This window comes from Primulina eburnea, chromosome 4 (genome assembly GCF_022965805.1).
Source record: "Primulina eburnea isolate SZY01 chromosome 4, ASM2296580v1, whole genome shotgun sequence".
NCBI classification, from domain to species: Eukaryota; Viridiplantae; Streptophyta; class Magnoliopsida; order Lamiales; family Gesneriaceae; genus Primulina; species Primulina eburnea.
In genome coordinates this window covers 5,066,431-5,085,774 of record NC_133104.1, presented here as the reverse complement: position 1 = coordinate 5,085,774, position 19,344 = coordinate 5,066,431, and the positions used below count along the sequence as shown (strand labels likewise).

Genomic DNA, 19,344 nt, shown 5'->3' with positions numbered 1-19,344 from the left:
CCTAATATAACTTGTCCACCATTTATCTCTTCAAAGGACATGAACCAATCTCTGTTTGGTGACATATGGAAAGAACATCCACTGTCTAAGATCCAATCTAGATCTACTTTCTGGTCACCCACGCACAGAACTTCTGCACTCTCATAGCCATCCTGTGCTACAGATGCTTCTCCATTTCCATTTTTCTTGTCACCATATTTGAATCGGTCTGGGCAGTCTTTTCTGAAGTGGCCAAGTTTGTGACATATGAAGCATTTCAGTTTCTTTGACTTAAAATTGAATTTGGCCTTCTTCTTGTTATTGCCCTTCCTATCTGACTTTCCCCTTCATATAGAGACTGTCTCCCTGTTCTTTGAATTCCTTTTCTACTTGTTTGTATGATTCTTTTGCCTTCAAATCTTTCAGAATTTCATCAAATACCATATTCTCCTTCGCATATTTCATTGTATCCACAGATACCGAATAGGTACTTGGGAGGGCATTTAGGAGAATGATGGATTTGTCTTCTTCCTCAATTTCGATTCCAATGTTTTCCAAATCAAGAATGAGTTTATTATATTCATCAAGATTTTCACAGATAGTTTTTGAGTCATCCATTTTGAAAGCGAAAAATTTACCTTTAAGGTAAATCTTATCTTGTAGCGATCTTGTCATATAAAGTGATTCAAGTTTTGCCCAGATCCCTGCTGCTGTTTTCTCTGAGGCTACTTCGCGAAGAACTTTATCACTTAGGTGGAGAGTGAGCGAACTGAACGCTGTCTCCATGATATCCACCTTCTGATCAGCGGTGAGAGATTCTGGTAGAACTTTTTCCCCGCCTAATGCTTTAGCAACTTTCTGTTGGACTAAAATGGCATGCATCCTTCTACGCCATAGCGAGAAGTCTCCAGTTCCATCAAAGCGATCAACCTCAATCTTGGAACCCATTCGAGAGTTTCTTGATAGCCAAGAACCTGGCTCTGATACCAGTTGTTGTGTAAACTTGGATCCAACCTCAACTTGATTTGAACTAAGATTTGGCCGTGAATCGAATTAAGAGCAAAGCACAGAAGATTACCAAAACAATAACAAAAGAAAAACGAACACGAGATTTACGTGGTTCGATCAAGAATGTGATCTACATCCACGGGAGGTGATTTTCATTGATGAATCAGTATACAAATGAACAATTTGAATTGCAATCGATTTCCTCCACTCCACCGTTTTTCTCTTCTATGGATTACAAAGAAAAACCTCTCGTGCCTAATGTGTGAAAACGTGTTGCTTCTTGTTCACTTTCTTTTCTGGATAATCCAACTATCTGTTTGGGCACTCCACCTGCATCTATATATATATGCACTGCTATGAGGCAACCCTCCAGTAGGATCTCTTTGGTGACCGAGTGAATATCTCTATCTACTCCACCTTATCCAACTAACCGATAGTTGTATTAACTGATTCTTCAACTGCCAACTTCGAGTACAGACTTGGTTGCTGACATACTACACCGGGTATGCCCGGTGTACTTGTACTTTAACTTTTTACGATATTTTAATGAAGTCATTTTCATTAAAAAAAAAAATTATCAAATAAAAAAACCTTTTGTTAAACCCATGTAGTAGCATCTCATTTCACGGAATTTCTTTTTAATAAATATTTATGATATAATTTTTTTTCAAAATATACATTCCATACATTCTAATATGAGACAGTAATTTTTTTGCGCACCAAGGTGTCCTATTTTTTTTTTTTTGTTTTCGTTCGTTAACTCGTAAAATTGTGACCTGATTTTTAATTTGCGATTATTTTGGTTTAATTATTGATGTGACACCATAGAATTCACTATTTTAGGTGTAACGTCACCAAAATTTAGTTTCGTTTTAGCACTTACGCCAAAACCAAACTATAAATTTTTAGTAGACCAAAACAAGAACAAAAAACCTATTTTCCCTTCTAAAACTACAAAAGACGTTCGGAACCTAAGACCATCTCCAATGCTGGCTGTAGCATATCTGCTCCAATGGGGCACCATTCTCAAATCCTTTGGCCCAAATTCGGTGCAGGCTTTTCGATTTTTTTAAAATTATAAATAATTAAAAATTTATTATATTTAAATAAAAAGAATATAGTTGTCTAATAATTTTATTAATATGTAGTTGCCTATATTAATAATATAATAGTAATTATATCACAAGTAAATTATAATTATATTAAATAAATGATCCAAACCAAACTAGCAATGTTTGGTGGAGAAACAGCTGAGAAAATTGGTTGGTAGTGAAAGATGAGTCACAACTCAATTACTGCAATTTGATTTTATTTTTAATTAATTATACTTGAAAATCAAATTTAGCACGTGTTAAGTAAATATTAAATCCGACAACTTGTCCAACCTGCCCCTTATTATATATAGGAAAACAAAAAACTCATCAATAAAAAAACACTAAATAAGTGGAATACATGGTGCCAATCATTTACTTACCTCTTGACATGTATGTTAAGCCATGGCCAGGATTCCTCAAACTGTTGATCGAGTCCTGGTCTCGTGTGACAATACTGGTGTCGTTGCACAAGCAAAGGAATCGAGGTCTTATCAGCGATCCAAACATATATTGAGAAAATTCCGCATAATCCGAGAAATTGTGGATGCTCATTCCTAAGTCATGGTTGAATGAGTGATCATGATTTATCTACTCAATATAATTATCGTGTTCTAAGTGATAAGCTCATCCGAATAGCATGAATAAAACCGAAAACAAGAGATAACTACACCAAATACCACGACAAAGTCTAAACTCTGACTTACAGAGCCAAAAACTTCCCATTGATGGAGGAAAAAATCGAGAGTAAGTTCAATATCCTCATGTTTCCATGGATTGCACATGGCCACGTTTTCCCATTTCTTGAGCTAGCGAAGAAATTGTCAAACAAGAACTTCCATATGTACTACTGTTCTACAGCAATCAACCTGGATTCGATCAAAACCTCATTTCAAGAACGATCTTCAATCAAACTAGTTGAACTCCAATTACCATCATTCCCTGATCTTCCTCCGTACTTCCACACGACGAAAAACGTCCCCCCAAATCTCATGCCAAGGCTTTTTAAGGCCTTTCAAATGTCTGTCTCCAGCTTCACTGATATCATCAGCAATCTGAAGCCGGATTTGCTGATTTTCGATGGTTTTCAACCGTGGGCTGCGGAAGCTGCCTCATCGATGAACATTCCTGCAGTTCATTTTGTCACGACAGGAGCGGCTACATATTCATTTGCTTATCACGGGTTCATATGCAAGGATTCAACTTTCCCTTATCCGGCGGTGTACCTCAAAGACTACGAAAGGAAGGCGTTGCAGGCTGAAAGTGGTCAACTAGAAAGAAATGAGGATGACAAAGATTATTCGTTTGGCCCCTTGAAACTATCTAATGACATTGTTTTAATTAAGACATGCAGGGGAATTGAAGGGAAGTATATGGATTATTTGTCTGTTCTGTGCAAGAAAAAAGTGGTACCTGTTGGTCCTCTTATCACACAATCTTACAATGAAGAGAATGATTCGGAGATTGTCGATTGGCTAAGTACGAAACCCAAGTTGTCAACGTTGTTCATTTCTTTTGGCAGTGAAAACTATTTGTCTAAAGATCAGATGGAGGAGATAGCGAAAGGGTTGGAGTTTTCTAATGTTAACTTCATATGGGTTGTAAGATGTCCTGCTGGAGAGACTCAGACAATCAACGTTAACGAGGTCATGCCGAAGGGATTTCTTGATAGAACTAATGATAGGGGTCTTATTGTGCAGGGCTGGGCGCCACAAGCAAAAATCTTGGCACACAAAAGCGTAAGTGCTTTTGTGAGTCACTGTGGAATGAGTTCCGTAACGGAAAGCTTTTATTTCGGCGTACCAGTTATAGCGGTACCGTTCAAATCCGACCAGCCTTTGAATGCTAGGCTTGTGGTAGAGGCTGGTGCTGGTGTTGAGGTTGCAAGAGATGAAGATGGAAAGTTCACGAGTGATGATATTGTGAAGGCGATTCATAAGGTTATCGTGGAGCCGAGTGGCGGAAAGTTGAGGCTTAGGGCTATGGAATTGAGTGAGAAGATGAAGAATGAAGAAGAAGAGGCCATGAATGAAGCAGCAGAGCAGCTCTTGCAGATTTGCATGAAGTATAAGCAACGGAAATTATAGGTTATATACTTAGTATTATCATGAGGCAACATAATATTTTCATTGATGAATGTGCGTTGTTCTGTGGGCAAGTTAGTTTCATGTATATTATACCAATTATTGCCATGAACATCAAGTCATGTCCGGTGTTCCTCTGTTATGACAAAAATGTCTTGTTTCCGATGAAGCGTGTGTCGGTGGTGCAGCTTCTTAGATTATGCTTCTCCGTCGTCAGGAAAGTCCGGCGAATCCATTTACGTAGAGAGCATGAAGCTCCGATAAAACAAAATACAAGCAGAAAACAAGCTAGTCATGTAAGAAAACTATATGCAACAAGTGTTTGGTTGATTGGTTTTAATAAGGATAGATGAAAGGTCCGATACTTATCTGATATTTGATTAATATTTTAATAATAGTTTTTATCATGTTTAAGATCCAATTTTGTAGATAACTATTTGATTGTTAATTTGACAAATCAAGTGAGATATGATATCAAAACTCATCAAATCATAATTTTCTCCTCAGTAATCACTTTTACAACATCAAAGAACGGTGGCTGAATCTCGATCTACAATCACTACTCGTCTCTATCGATTCTTCATCTTTGTTTTCTCAGCTCCAGTAATCATTATAAGTTTGTTTCCAAAAACTGAGGTTTGTTCTTGCTTCCCATGTTTTGAGCTATGTTACTGAAATCTTGTGCTTAGGTTGTTTCAACATCATAAAGACGTTTACCGACGTTAAAATTCATTTTTTGTGGTTATATGGTTGCTCTAATTTCCAATGTCATATACTGATTTGGATCATTTCTGCAGAGTACATCTTGTTGAAAAACATAGATCTACCGGTTGTAATGTCATATTTACAACACCCAAATTACATCTTTGCCGCATTCTGTGGTTTCAAGTGTGCTTGAACTAAAAATACTAAGTTTACAATTCTCAATTTTAACACTAAAATTAATGTAGTCTTTTTTTGGATAATTATAGCATTTATAATAGAAAAATTTTTAATTAGTAATTATAAATTCTTTGTAATTTTCAAATATTATCATTTGGTGTTTTATGTTTTTCAACCGAGTTTTAAATTATTAATACCATCTAAGATTGCATTCCTCCAAGTAAATGTATAACAGTTAAAAGAAGGGGGAAATTGCGATTTTAATTCAGTAAGTTGTTTTTTTTTAATTAGTCATTTAACTTGTCAAAGTTTTGTTTTTATACAAAAACTTTTTTTGTCATTAACTGAAACCACTAAATCAACAAGCTATTGTTTATTTGACATTAATAATCTCTTATGTGGTACATGCAACAAGAATAAAGCTTTACACATATTAAATATACATAAACAAAAATAACAGGAAACAAACCTTTTTCCTCTCATTTGAAGTATTGAGTGTCGTTTGGCTTTATTTTTTCTTTAGATGATTATTAATTTGAGTAATATGAATTTAGTTGTCGCCATATGTACCAAGTAGGAGTAAATCAGTCCCAAATAAATCATCTTCGATGACTTAGTGGTTTCGGACCAAAAAGAAAGATCAAAACAAATAAATAATTCAAGCTAGTAAAAACCAAATTTTGACAATTATACGACTAAAATTCAAAGCACGCCAACTTATAAAACTTACAATATAATTTTTTTCTCAAAGAACGATACATATGAAAGATGCAATTTTATAGGAATTATCATACCCCTTGAGGGAATTAGAAAAATACTATATAGCGAAGGAAGAGAAAACTTAAAACAAAAACGATCGATCGAGATTTAAGTGAAAAGAAGAAAACGATAAGAAGGAAAGAATAAGTAAGAAAAAAGAAGAAAGAGAGAGAAGGAAAGGATAGTGAGACACTTGTCAATGGAAGGTCTCCCTTGCACATGGCCATGCATTAGTTGCCAAGCTAGGAATGTTTTCCTCTTCCTTATTCCAAATTAGGATCACTCCAAAAAAAAAAACCAAAGAATTTGAAATCATGGATTGGACTATTTCAATTAATTTTACTTGAAATTCAAATCAGATGACGTATTAGCTAGATATTATATTGGATTTCTCCAATTATCACAAAACAAATCGTGCTATGAATTTATATAGTATAATGTCTTATTTTGCATGCGAAAAACAATAAACTCCAAACCATATCGAAGTTTAGACTTCGAGTTACAGAGCAAAAGGATCCCATCAATGGAGGAGAAGAATGAGAGGAAACTCAGTATCCTTGTGTTTCCATGGATTGCACATGGCCATGTATTCCCCTATCTTGAACTATCCAAGAATCTGTCGAACAAGAACTTCCACATATACTTTTGTTCTACAGCCATCAACCTGGATTCGATCAAGAATTCGTTTCCAGAACGATCTTCGATCCAACTAGTTGAACTCCAATTACCATCATTCCCTGATCTTCCCCCACAATTCCAACGTTCTTCCAAATCTCATGCCAAGGCTTTCCAAGGCCTTTCAAATGTCTATCTCCAGCTTTGCTGATATCATCAGCAGCCTGAAGCCGGATTTGCTGATTTACGATGGTTTTCAACCGTGGGCTGCGGAAGTTGCCTCATCGATGAGCATTCTGTTAGAGTAGATGCCCTGCAAGCCAATGGTTGGCTAGAGAATTTACTGACTCAAGTGAAATAAACAATCTTTATTTTAATATAATTTAACTTTTAATGGTTTCGTTATACTTTATCTGTATACCTATGCAATCATCATAGATAAAGTCCTTGATTACGCTTTAATACAAATGAATCGTAATTCGATGTCGAAACTCATTTGTAAACACTGCATATTATAAATTCGTTCCTAGTCGATTCAGCCGCCTAAAACATGGATAAAGGTCGCTTGAGCTCGAGACTAGCATCTGTGATATTGTGTACTGCGTTTCTTGGTAAGGGCATGGAGATTTCCAAACATGCAGATGGGTAGTCATATGATGATTATACCGAACAACCCTCCCTCGTACTTTCCAAGTGGTTATCATTCATCAAGAGGATAAGTCTGTGGTTATGATTGTACACCATTAGTCCTTACGACCCGGGACAACACTGAGGCTCTATATGCTAGGGTTGTGCTTTGACTCGTTTACCGGCTCCAGGTGAGTCATCAGGTGGCGAGGTTGGGTACAGTTGCGACACATATAGGAGCCAGTGCATTGTAGTCGGGGATTCACCGCTCACCTACGGGTGTGGATATCCTGTGTGATATGATGAAATAATAGTGCATGAAATCTCTGGCCAGAGTATGAGATATACGTTAGAGAAAGAGTTCTCAAATGGTACACGCGATGCCACTATTATGTTATCACATAGCTATCGAATTAATATGCAACCCTCGATGAACCAATGGTTGCAGATTCGATCAGGATATATGAGATGAAGGGATAGTACTACACGTTAATCATAATCGACTGGTTCTTGCAGGCACTATCAGTGATACCTAGGGGATCATGGGGCGATGCTACTAGACGCTCTTACCATGATCCGATGGGTGCAATCAGAAATGAGTTCTGACATTCATGATCAATAGTTGATATATAGAATGGGGCAAATTAGGGTAAGCTCGAATAAAGGATTATGTCCTGAATCACAAAGAGTTGTGAACCCACGGCTAGCTGTATCCCTGAACCATTGAGGGTCACACAAGCACTGGTTTACTTGTTCCCGTTGGGATAATAAATTCAAAGAGTTTAATTTATAAGAAATAAGTTTGATATGATCAATCGATAAGCTTATAAATAAAGTTTATAAAAGCTTATAGAAATTTTGAGAGCATGACTATAAAACAATCAAAAGAAGTACACCTGCCTTATTTAGACATTGGTGATCTCGAAATTAAAATGTGCATCATAATAACAAATAAGTTGAAATTTTCACATCGATGATATTGGATCGTCGATCGGGATTATGATGATATAATGGGAGCATGGATCATGAGCTTGTAAGAGTATAGCTTATCATGTAAATTTATTAAAGTTCAAATGGGCTTTAATAATTATATTTTAATTGAGTTAAAATATGACCCATTAAGTTTTATAAAATATGGTATTGATTTATGTAATATGAAAATATTCATGATACCATACTTTAAAACTTGCACATAAAATTAATAATAATAATATACAAATGTATGCATATTTTCGAAATATGCATTATTATGGTGTGCCAATTTCGAGAATCATGTGTAGATTTATTGAAATCATTAACTTAATTAATATGATTAATTAAGGAAATAATCATTAGTCAAAATAATAAAATATATATATGACTTTGATTATTGATTGCAAGAGATTTTTGACCGATGCTTTTGAAGAATAAAAAAAGGGGAAAGTCTCCGTCAATATTCATTCTACTTTGTTATCCAAAAAAAAATTCTATCGGCAATTATCATTTTGCTCTCAAAAGGGTTTTGAACCATTTTTGTTTTCTTGATCTCAAAATACAAAATCTTTTACACTTTCTAGTGCAAGTTAGAAGAGGGACATATATTACAGTCGTAGACCTGATTAAAAGATCGAAAACCGTTCATAGGGATTTACAACAAGAGCTATCTCCACTAATCTCGGAATAGTTGGAGCCTTGTGAAATTTTCACCGAAGGTATAAATTTTCTAAACATCCTATGTATGTTTAATATATGAAAACCATACGAGTGTCCAAAATTATTTTGTTTTTCAAAATAAAATAAAATTATTAAACTTCCCCTGCGTTTTGGGCACGAGAAAACCGAGATCCAACAGTGGTATCAGAGCCAAGGTTTTGTCTAAATCATATGGTTTGATATTGAATAATTTATTTCCAGCCTCACAAGAAAATTTTTCAGAAAATTGATGCACCGTAAAAAAGTTTATTTTTCCAGAAATAAAAAAAAATTGTGGGGCTGCCCGAAACTGTTCCGGGAAGCGCACTGTGCCGTGCGCGCGGCGTGCGGAACGTTAGCACGCTGCGCGCACGGCGTGCCGCCGACGCGCCTGTGCCCGCCCAGCGCGCACCGGGCCCCTGCTGCTGCCCGAAACGTTCGGGCAGCGGTTTCGGGCAGCGGGGAGGGCGGCTGCCCGAGAGTGTCTCGGGAACCGTTCTGGATAATGGGCTTGAATTGTTTGGGCCTAGGATGCAATTTCTGATTTTTTCAAATTTTGGGTAAAATTGATATTTTTTAAAATTGGTTCAATTTTTATTTTGGAAAATTAATTTTTGAAAAATTAATAATTTTCTTGTAAAATAAATAATTAGAATATGATTTTAATTATTTATGGTAAAAATGAGTTTTTACAAGAAATCAATTATTATTGATTTAATTGGAAATTAAATAAAGGAGTTTATTTAATTTATTAAATTCTTTAATAATTGTGGTGGTTAGTGATAAAATTATTAGATATATGATTTATCAGTTAATTAAATTGTTTAATTAATTGATGTTAATATTTGATATTAAATGCATGAAGGATGATCGAGAGCCTTGACCAATGTGTTAGGTGTATGTTAGGATATTTTACTGTTTTTATTCATTTTGTTAATATTTGATATTATTAAAGTGAGCCTGGTTTATGGCTCGTTCCCACCCCCATGAGATGTATCCCTTATGTGCCATGGCTATTTAAATGTAATTATTAGAAATAGTGAGAGATCAAGACTGGAAGATGGTGGGCCCGATGAACAAGATATTGTAAAATATTGGAAGCTCTTGTAATGGTTGCATTTGCATCCCCGCATTCACCTAGGTTTTGGACCTGGATCCATGTATGGCTCACATGGATCTAATAGTGTTGGCGATCGATCATCCTTATTCATTGTTGAATGCCATATTATGATATATGTGATATATAGTAGTATGCATGTATGTATATTATTAAATAATATAGTTGCATGAATCCGGCAAACATACAAACTCGTGGCACGCGATTTTAAATTAAAATGATGAGACAATTTTAAAATTAAAATCCCTCATTTTGAATATGATTTAAAATTTATATCAAACCGTAAAAGTAAAAATTAAAAGAGTTTAAATTTTCCTTGCCTTCCATCAACCGTGGTTGCATGTTGATCGCTACCCGCGGACAGTGTCTGGCTCATATTAATGTGGAGGCCTGTACGCCGGAAAGCTGTGACTTCCACCGGACATATGATGTGAATTGAGTGGAACTCCCATGACTTTGGCTCATATTATTGGGGGAACTCATGGCGACCGTCTACTACAATTCAACATTGATGGGTTGGTTTGACACGCGAAAATAAACGGCGTAATATTATTGGTCCTTATTAAACGTGAGGCAAAACACGCGGAGGTTGCATATGGATGCAATTGGATTCTACCTTTTAGAAATTATAATTGGCTGATATTATTCGGGATTATAATTGGTTAATTGGACTCTACGTGCCCACTAAGGAAATACGATTTCCCTTTTTCATCAGAGGGTGGTGAAAATGTCAAAATAGTGGGAGGGAGATTTATAAAATAAAAATCCATATTTTATATCTTAAAATTATTTTAAAATAATCAACAACAATTATTCTGTTTCCATATCAGTATATTTTCGATTTCGTCACATAATCCAATTATGTTATTAACAAGCTAACTGAACCTAATTTTAAAAACTGATTGGGAAATTGTTCTGAGTTCAGAGAAAACGGCATACACACTAATGTCAGTCCTGTTGAACTGACAAAGTATGCAAGATTGTAGGACCATAGTATGCAAGCTAAAGTGTAACATGATCGCTTTTACGTCAAATGAACTGTAGGGACAGTTTGAGGAAATGTTGAATGCTGATGACATTAGAATACACGTGCAAAAGTTGCATGGTTTAAGAAACTCATAGAATGATGCACACCACTTTCAAGGAGCTCATGACTACACGTATGCAAGATGGGGCTTTGGCCCATGAGCGTAGTGTACGTATGACTGGCTTTATTGAGAATGTGGTGGGCCTGGAATATGTGATTCCTAACGAGTTACTAGATAACATCAATTTGTTGTCTTTCTCTTCCTCATTTGACGGGGTTATGGTGAATTGAATAAGATAGATGATAGCCTTGAAGAGCTAGTCAATACGCTTATAACTAATGAGATCACCATAAAATAGAAAATTGTTATTTTTCTAATGGCTCTCTCGTCAGACGAAAAATGGCCCACAAGGTAAGGGAAAGAAATTTTCTGCCCCTCACAAGAAAAACAATCCCAATAAGAGACAAACTTTGAAGGACACTTAAAAGGGCAACAAAGCCCGATAAGTCAGAATGATTTATTTCACTGCAAGAAGTCCGGACATAAGAAATTATATGCGCCAGAAATGTTCTGAAATTGATAAGTGAATGTCCAAGTAAACATGATTTCAACAACAAACAAAAGAAAGTTAGATGATCCAAATCCCACACAAAATATGGCACGCTGGACTAGGTCATATTTCCCAAAGAAGGATGCACAAGCTAGTGGGAGAAGGCATGTTTGAGTTTTCAGACATAAATTCTCTACCTAATTATAAGTCCTGTCTAAAAGGAAAATTGACCAAGACTCCATTCAATGGAAACGTGGAACGTGCACATGGTTTACTGGATTTGATCCACACAGACGTTTGTGGCCTGCTAAGTGTTAGCACAAAATATGGGCAATCCTACTTCATTACCTTTACTGATGACCATTCGAGGTATTGGTATGTTTATTTGATGAAACACAAATCTGAAGCATTTGAAAAGTTCAAAGAATTCAGATCTGAAGTAGAAAATCAGCTAGAAAGAAGTATTAAGGCACTTCGATCTGATCGAGGTGGAGAATACTTAAGTGCTGAAATTTTGGGTTTATCTAAAAGAGAATGAGATTCTCTCACAGTGGACTCCACGAGCAACACCACAATTGAATGGTGTTTCTGAACGTTGAAATCGAACCTTGATGGAGATGGTTCGATCCATGATGGGATTCACTTAATTGCCTACATCATTTTGAGTCTTTGCGCTTGAAACTGAGGCAATGTTGTTGAATAATGTCCATACTAAAGCAGTGAATAAAACACCATATGAGATATGGATGGGAAAGACTCTCAAGTATTCTTACATGAGAATATGGGGATGTCCTGCTTATGTGAAGCAGACAGTGGGAGACAAATTGGATAGCAGATCCACTTTGTGCTACTTTGTAGGATATCCAAAGAATTCTGTTGGATATTATTTCTATCATCCCAATGAAGTGAAAGTGTTTGTCTCAAGAAATGTCACCTTTTTGGAAAAGGAATTTCTATTTGATAGAAAAGGCAAGATGATAGAACTCGAAGAAATTCAAGATATTCCCTCAACTATAGAAGTTGAACCCATTTCCCAACAACCAGTAGTTGAAGTACAAGCTCCTAGAAAGTCCGATAGGGTTATTAGACCACCTGCAAGATATACACTTTTTCATGAACAAGGCCATGATGAGCCTTGTGTCAGAGATCAATATATGGTCACAAGCAGGCATCAAGGAGTTGCAACCTCAGATTTGATAGCATTATCAAAGAGTTTGGTTTTGCTAAAAATCCTGAGGAACCATGTGTGTATAAGAAAGTTAGTGGGAGTGTAGTGACATTCCTAGTACTTTATGTTGATGATATCCTACTCATGTGAATGATGTAGAATTATTGCAATCAACTAAAGTATGGTTAGCCAATAAATTCTCTAGAAAGACATGGGTGAAGCATCCTACGTATTCGGAATACAAATCTATAGAGATAGATCGAAGAGGATGCTCGGACTCACCCAAGCCACTTATATCAATACCATTATGAAACGATTCTCTATGGAAGAGTTCAAGAGATGATACTTACCAATGCGTCATGGTGTTACTCTATCTAAAGCTATGTGTCCCAAAACTGATGAAGAGATAGAGATGATGACACGTATTCCATATGCGTCAGCTATTGGTAGTATCATGTATGGTGTGATATCGACGCACCCCGATATTGCTTACGCTTGAGTGTTACAAGCAGATATCAGGCGAACCCTGGTCCAATTCATTGGAAGGCCGTGAAAGATATTCTTAAGTACTTGAGAAGGACTAAGAATTTGTTCATGGTCTATGGGGGTGGAGAATTGAAACTGGAAGGCTACATGGATTCTAGCTTCCAATGTGACGTAGATGATTCGAAATCGGCCTCTGATTTTGTATTCATGCTAAATAGTGCGGCTGTCTCTTGGAAAGGTTCCAAGCAAGATACCGTTGCGGATTCCACCATTGAAGCTGAATACATTGTTGCATCTGATGCAGCCAAAGAGGCAGTTTGGATGAGGAATTTTGTCCAAGTGTTTTGTGTTATTCCTAATGGAGATCCAGTCCCGTCGTACTGCGACAACACTGGTGCCGTTGCGCAAGCAAAGGAACCAAGGTTTCATCAGTGATCCAAACATGTACTGAAGAAGTTCCACATCATACGGGAGATTGTGGGAAGGGGAGACATATCAGTCGAAAGAGTCCTCTCTGCAGATAATGTTGCTGATCCACTTACATAGCCCTTGTCAGGACCATTGTTTGAGTAGCATCGCAAAGTAATGGGATTAAAGTTTATGAGTAGTTGGCTCTAGGGCAAGTGGGAGATTGTTAGAGTAGATGCCCTGCAAGCCAACGGTTGGCTAGGGAATTTATTGACTCAAATGAAATAAACAATCTTTATTTTAATATAATTTAGTTTTTAATGGTTTCGTTATACTTTATCTGTATACCTATGCAATCAGCATAGATAAAGTCCTTGATTATGCTTTAATACAAATGAATCGTAATTCGATGTTGAAACTCATTTGTAAACACGGCATATTCTAAATTTGTTACTAGTCGATTCAGCCGCCTAAAACATGGATAAAGGTCGCTTAAGCTCGAGACTAGCATCTGTGATGTTGTGTACTGCGTTTCTTGGTAAGGGCATGGAGATGTCCAAACATGCAGATGGGTAGTCATATGATGATTATACCGAACAACCCTCCTCGGACTTTCCAAGTGGTTATCATTCATCGAGAGAATAAGTCTGTGGTTATGATTGTACACCATTAGTCCTTACGACCCGGGACAACACTGAGGCTCTATATGCTAGGGTTGTGCCTTGACTCGTTTACCGGCTCCAGGAGAGTCATCAGGTGGCGAGGTTGGGTACAGTTGCGACACATATAGGAGCCAGTGCATTGTAGTCGGGGATTCACCGCTCACCTACGGGTGTGGATATCCTGTGTGATCTGATGAAATAATAGTGCATGAAATCTCTGGTCAGAGTATGAGATGTACGTTAGAGAAGGAGTTCTCAAATGGTACACGCGATGCCACTATTATAGTTATCACATAGTTATCGAATTAATATGCAACCCTCGATGAACCAATGGTTGCAGATTCGATCGGGATATATGAGATGAAGGGATAGTATTGTACGTTAATCATAATCGACTGGTTCTTGCAGGCACTATCAGTGATACCTAGGGGATCATGGGGCGATGCTACTAGACGCTCTTACCATGATCCGATGGGTGCAATCAGAAATGAGTTCTGACATTCACGATTAATAGTTGATACATAGAATGGGGCAAATTAGGGTAAGCCCGAATAAAGGATTATGTCATGAATCACAAAGAGTTGTGAACCCACGGCTAGCTGTATCCCTGAACCATTGAGGGTCACACAAGCACTGGTTTACTTGTTCCCGTTGGGATAATAAATTCAATGAGTTGAATTTATAAGAAATAAGTTTGATATAATCAATCGATAAGCTTATAAATAAAGTTTATAAAAGCTTATAGAAATTTTGAGAGCATGATTGTAAAACAATCAAAAGGAGTACACCTTTCTTATTTAGACATTGGTGATCTCGAAATTAAAATGTGCATCATAATAACAAATAAGTTGAAATTGTCACATCGATTATGTTGGATCGTCGATCGGGATTATGATGATATAATGGGAGCATGGATCATGGGCTTGTAAGATTATAAGCTCATCATGTAAATTTATTAAAGTTCAAATGGCTTTAATAATTATATTTTAATTGAGTTAAAATATGACCCATTAAGTTTTATAAAATATGGTATTGATTTATGTAATATGAAAATATTCATGATACCATAATTTAAAACTTGCACATAAAATTAATATTAATAATATATATATATGCATATTTTCGAAATATGCATTATTATGGTGTGTCAATTTCGAGAATCATGTGTAGATTTATTGAAATCATTAACTTAATTAATATGATTAATTAAGGAAATAATCATTAGTCAAAATAATAAAATATATATATGACTTTGATTATTGATTGCAAGAGATTTTTGACCGATGCTTTTGAAGAATAAAAAAAAGGGAAAGTCTCCGTCAATATTCATTCTACTTTGTTCTCAAAAAAAAAAAAAAATTCGATCGGCAATTATCTTTTTGCTTTCAAAAGGGTTTTGAACCATTTTGTTTTCTTGATCTCAAAATACAAAATCTTCTACACTTTCTAGTGCAAGTTAGAAGAGGAACATATATTACAGTCGTGGATCTGATTAAAAGATCGAAAACCGTTCATAGGGATTTACAACAAGAGCTATCTCCACTAATCCCGAAATAGTTGGAGCCTTGTGAAATTTTCACCGAAGGTATAAATTTTCTAAACATCCTATGTATGTTTAATATATGAAAACCATACGAGTGTCCAAAATTATTTTGTTTTTCAAAATAAAATAAAATTATTAAACTTCCGCTGCGTTTTGGGCACGAGAAAACTGAGATCCAACACATTCCTGCCATCCATTTTGCCACCACAGATGCTGCAGCATATTCATATTTTTATCATAAGTTCACCGTTAAAGATTCAACTTACCCATATCCGGCACTGTACCTTAATGATTATGAAAGTAAGGCGGTGCAGGCTGCTATTGGTAGACTTGAAAGATATGAGAATGACATTATTTGGCCACTTTGCACTATCTTATGGCGTTTTTTTGATGAAGACATGCAAGTTTGCATGAAGTATAAGCAACAGACTAATTAAGGATGCAATATAAGAGCTTCATTGATGTTTGAGCATAATGAAAGTAGAGGAAGTAGGTGAAAAATCCTCAATCAAAACATTTCTTTGGGTTCACTCCTTACCCACAAAATTGTGGTACTATGTCATACAAAATGTGGTACACTTCATGTGGAAATGTGGTACTAAAAAAGTACCCATGGACTGAACACAAAAAAAAAATCGACGGCTGAGAACTGAAAGCCAATTTTCCGATGAAAGTACACGTACTCATAGAGAAACTTGGAATTTGATATCATAAATAAGATGGGTAGAGGATCATGTGATTCTTTCACTTTGATAGGAAGGACATCTTCTATGTATAATTAAGTTGGTATTACAAAATATTATGGTTATTACTGCAATTTATGTTATGTCATGTTCCTTTGTTACGACGAGAATGTCTTGTTCAAAATGACTAAGATAAACACAAATATCAACATCGCATTGTTGGAAATTTGAATAAAAATTATATGTCATGAATGTGGGAGTGTTTTTTGGTTCTCCACATTCTTGAGTTGGTTGTGGCTCATTATTGTGGAGTGTCTTTTGACTTTCCACATTCTTGAGTTACTTGAAAACTTGTGGCTCTTCATATTCTTGAGTTAATGGGAAGATTAATTGAGTTAATTAATCTTGCATGACTCTTGGTATGCTTTTTGGGGGCTTATAAATAGTGTGCTCATTTCCCCATTTCAAAGTGCATGAAAATCTTTTCTCTTTCAAGTATTCTCTTCCATTTCATATTGTTAGCTTTTCTTTTGGCCTCCGTTAAATCTCGGTGATAAAGTAAAGGTACGCTTTCAGTTCGTCGTAGTAGTGTCTCGTGCTAAGTCACTGCTGGTTGTTCCGTTGTATCCTGGGAAACAGACGTCCAAGTTCATCCTCGAAGCACATCCCGGAGGGGACGAATCTGTTTTAAGGACACTGTATTTTCATACAGGCCTCGGTTTGCTTTTTTTTAAAGCATTGTGCTACTGTTTTGTTCATACTACTAGTTCGTTAGTTTTAGTATACCTTTCTGTTTATTCCATACATTTTGGATAACAACCTTAAAACAGATTACTTATAACGAGTTTTGTTTCAGATATGGCTACTGAAACTAACGTGCAAAGGGAAACTGTTCATGTTGTCCCTCCTCAAGTTGTCCCTCATGGTACCCCACGTGCTGCTGCGGTTACTGTTCCAGCAAGTCACGGTGAAAAACCCGAGAAGTTTACTGGTGTGGACTTCAAAAGGTGGCAGCAGAAGATGCTGTTTTACTTGACGATGCTGAACCTGGCTAGATTCCTCACGGAGGATGCTCCTAAACTCAACGAGGGTGAGGGAGATGTTGAATCTGTTAGTGCGGTTGAGGCATGGAATCATTCTGATTTCTTGTGCCGAAACTATGTACTAAACGGATTAGCAGATTCGCTCTACACCGTGTTTTGCGAAAAGAAAACGGCTAAAGAGCTGTGGGAATCCCTTGACAGAAAGTACAAAACCGAGGATGCCGGGGCCAAGAAGTTTCTTGTTGGTCGCTTTCTGGACTTTAAAATGGTGGATTCAAAGCCGGTTATCAGCCAAGTTCAAGAACTCCAAGTGATTCTTCACGAGATTCACGGTGAGGGGATGACTTTGAGCGAATCATTCCAAGTGGCAGCTATTGTTGAGAAGCTACCACCAGCTTGGAAGGATTTCAAAAACTACTTGAAGCACAAGCGAAAGGAGATGAATGTTGAAGAGCTCATTGTTCGACTTCGCATCGAGGAAGACAACAAGAGTTCGGAAAGACGATTATTTTCTCCTGTTGCCGCTAAGGCAAATGTTGTCGAGCATGGCCAAAGCTCGAAAAAGAGAACATTTTCCTCTTCCAGCAAAAGGTTGAACATGGGACCCAAAGGAGGCGTGTCAAAGAAAAAGTTCTCCGGAAAATGCTACAACTGTGATGGTATGGGTCACAAGGCATCTGAATGTAAGAAGCCGAAGAGAAACCGAGAGGCGAATGTGGTAGAGAACATTGCTCATGAGGTTTCGAACATGAATCTCTGTGCTGTAATATCAGAGGTTAATCTGGTGGGTTCGAACACCAGGGAGTGGTGGATCGACACTGGTGCCACTCGCCATGTTTGCTCCGACAAGGAGATGTTTGCTACTCTTGAGGAATCTGAGAATGGTGAAAAACTATTCATGGGAAATTCCGCCACTTCTGAAATCAAGGGTCAAGGGAAAGCTGTTCTGAAGATGACATCTGGAAAAGAACTGACTCTAAACAATGTGTTGTATGTACCGGACATTCGCAAGAACTTGGTGTCCGGGTCGCTTCTTAACAAGCACGGTTTCCGCATTGTCTTCGAGTCAGATAAGGTGGTTTTGTCAAAGAGTGGAATGTTTGTTGGCAAATGTTATGTTTGTAATGGTTTATTCAAACTAAATGTAATGGCTATTAAGCCCGTGATGAATAAAGTTAACACTTTTGCTTACTTGCTTGAGTCTTCTTGTTTATGGCATGGTAGACTTGGACACGTTAATTATGATACAATTCGTAGATTAATTAACATGAAAAGCATTCCTGCATTCCAAATTGACAAACAACACAAATATGAAACTTGTGTTGAGGCAAAACTAACGAGATCATCTTTTCGAACTATTGAAAGAAATAGTGAACCACTTGATATAATTCACAGTGATGTATGTGATTTAAAAGGTGTACAAACTCGTGGTGGAAATAAATACTTCATTACTTTTGTTGACGATTGTAAGGACCGTGTATCGTATTATCGCAAATCTTGTATGATTATCGATAATTAATGAAATTGTCATGGATTATGTATATTGATGTATATCGTGACAATGAATTGAGAAATGAGATTGAAAAACGAATATTGTATATGAATTGAGGTGGTATGAATTGATTTGAGAGGCCGGACGCCAATTTAATATAAAACCAATCTTTTGTACAGAACGTGTGGCGCCCGAGCGGTAGAAAATTACCGCCCGAGCGCCAGGATATCTGGAAGGTGATGTTCGGGCAGAACATGCGGCGCCCGAGCGGTAACTTTCGACCGCTCGAGCGCGGCACAAATGAAACTCGGGGACAGAATGTCTCGCGCTCGGGCGCGAGAATTCTTCCGCCCGAGCGCGAGAGCGGTGGCAAGATAAGAATGATTTCTGATGTTCGAATTCTTCATTTCATTTACGTAGCTTCGAGAGAACACGAGAGATTTTCATT

At 36.9% G+C, this 19,344-nt stretch overlaps 1 protein-coding gene across 1 annotated transcript; it reads left to right on the top strand.

Annotated features, from left to right (window-relative positions):
* Nucleotides 1-2,573: 2,573 nt before the first annotated feature.
* LOC140829717 (mogroside IIIx synthase-like) lies at nt 2,574-4,331 on the top strand. The gene has a single exon (XM_073193023.1). The coding sequence runs from the start codon at nt 2,807-2,809 to the stop codon at nt 4,163-4,165; it is 1,359 nt and encodes a 452-aa protein (XP_073049124.1). The 5' UTR covers nt 2,574-2,806; the 3' UTR covers nt 4,166-4,331.
* Nucleotides 4,332-19,344: the final 15,013 nt, after the last annotated feature.

What these genes read in the sequence shown, in the direction of transcription:
- LOC140829717 (XM_073193023.1), top strand. Translation starts at nt 2,807, where the DNA reads ATGGAGGAAAAAATCGAGAGTAAGTTCAATATCCTCATGTTTCCATGG.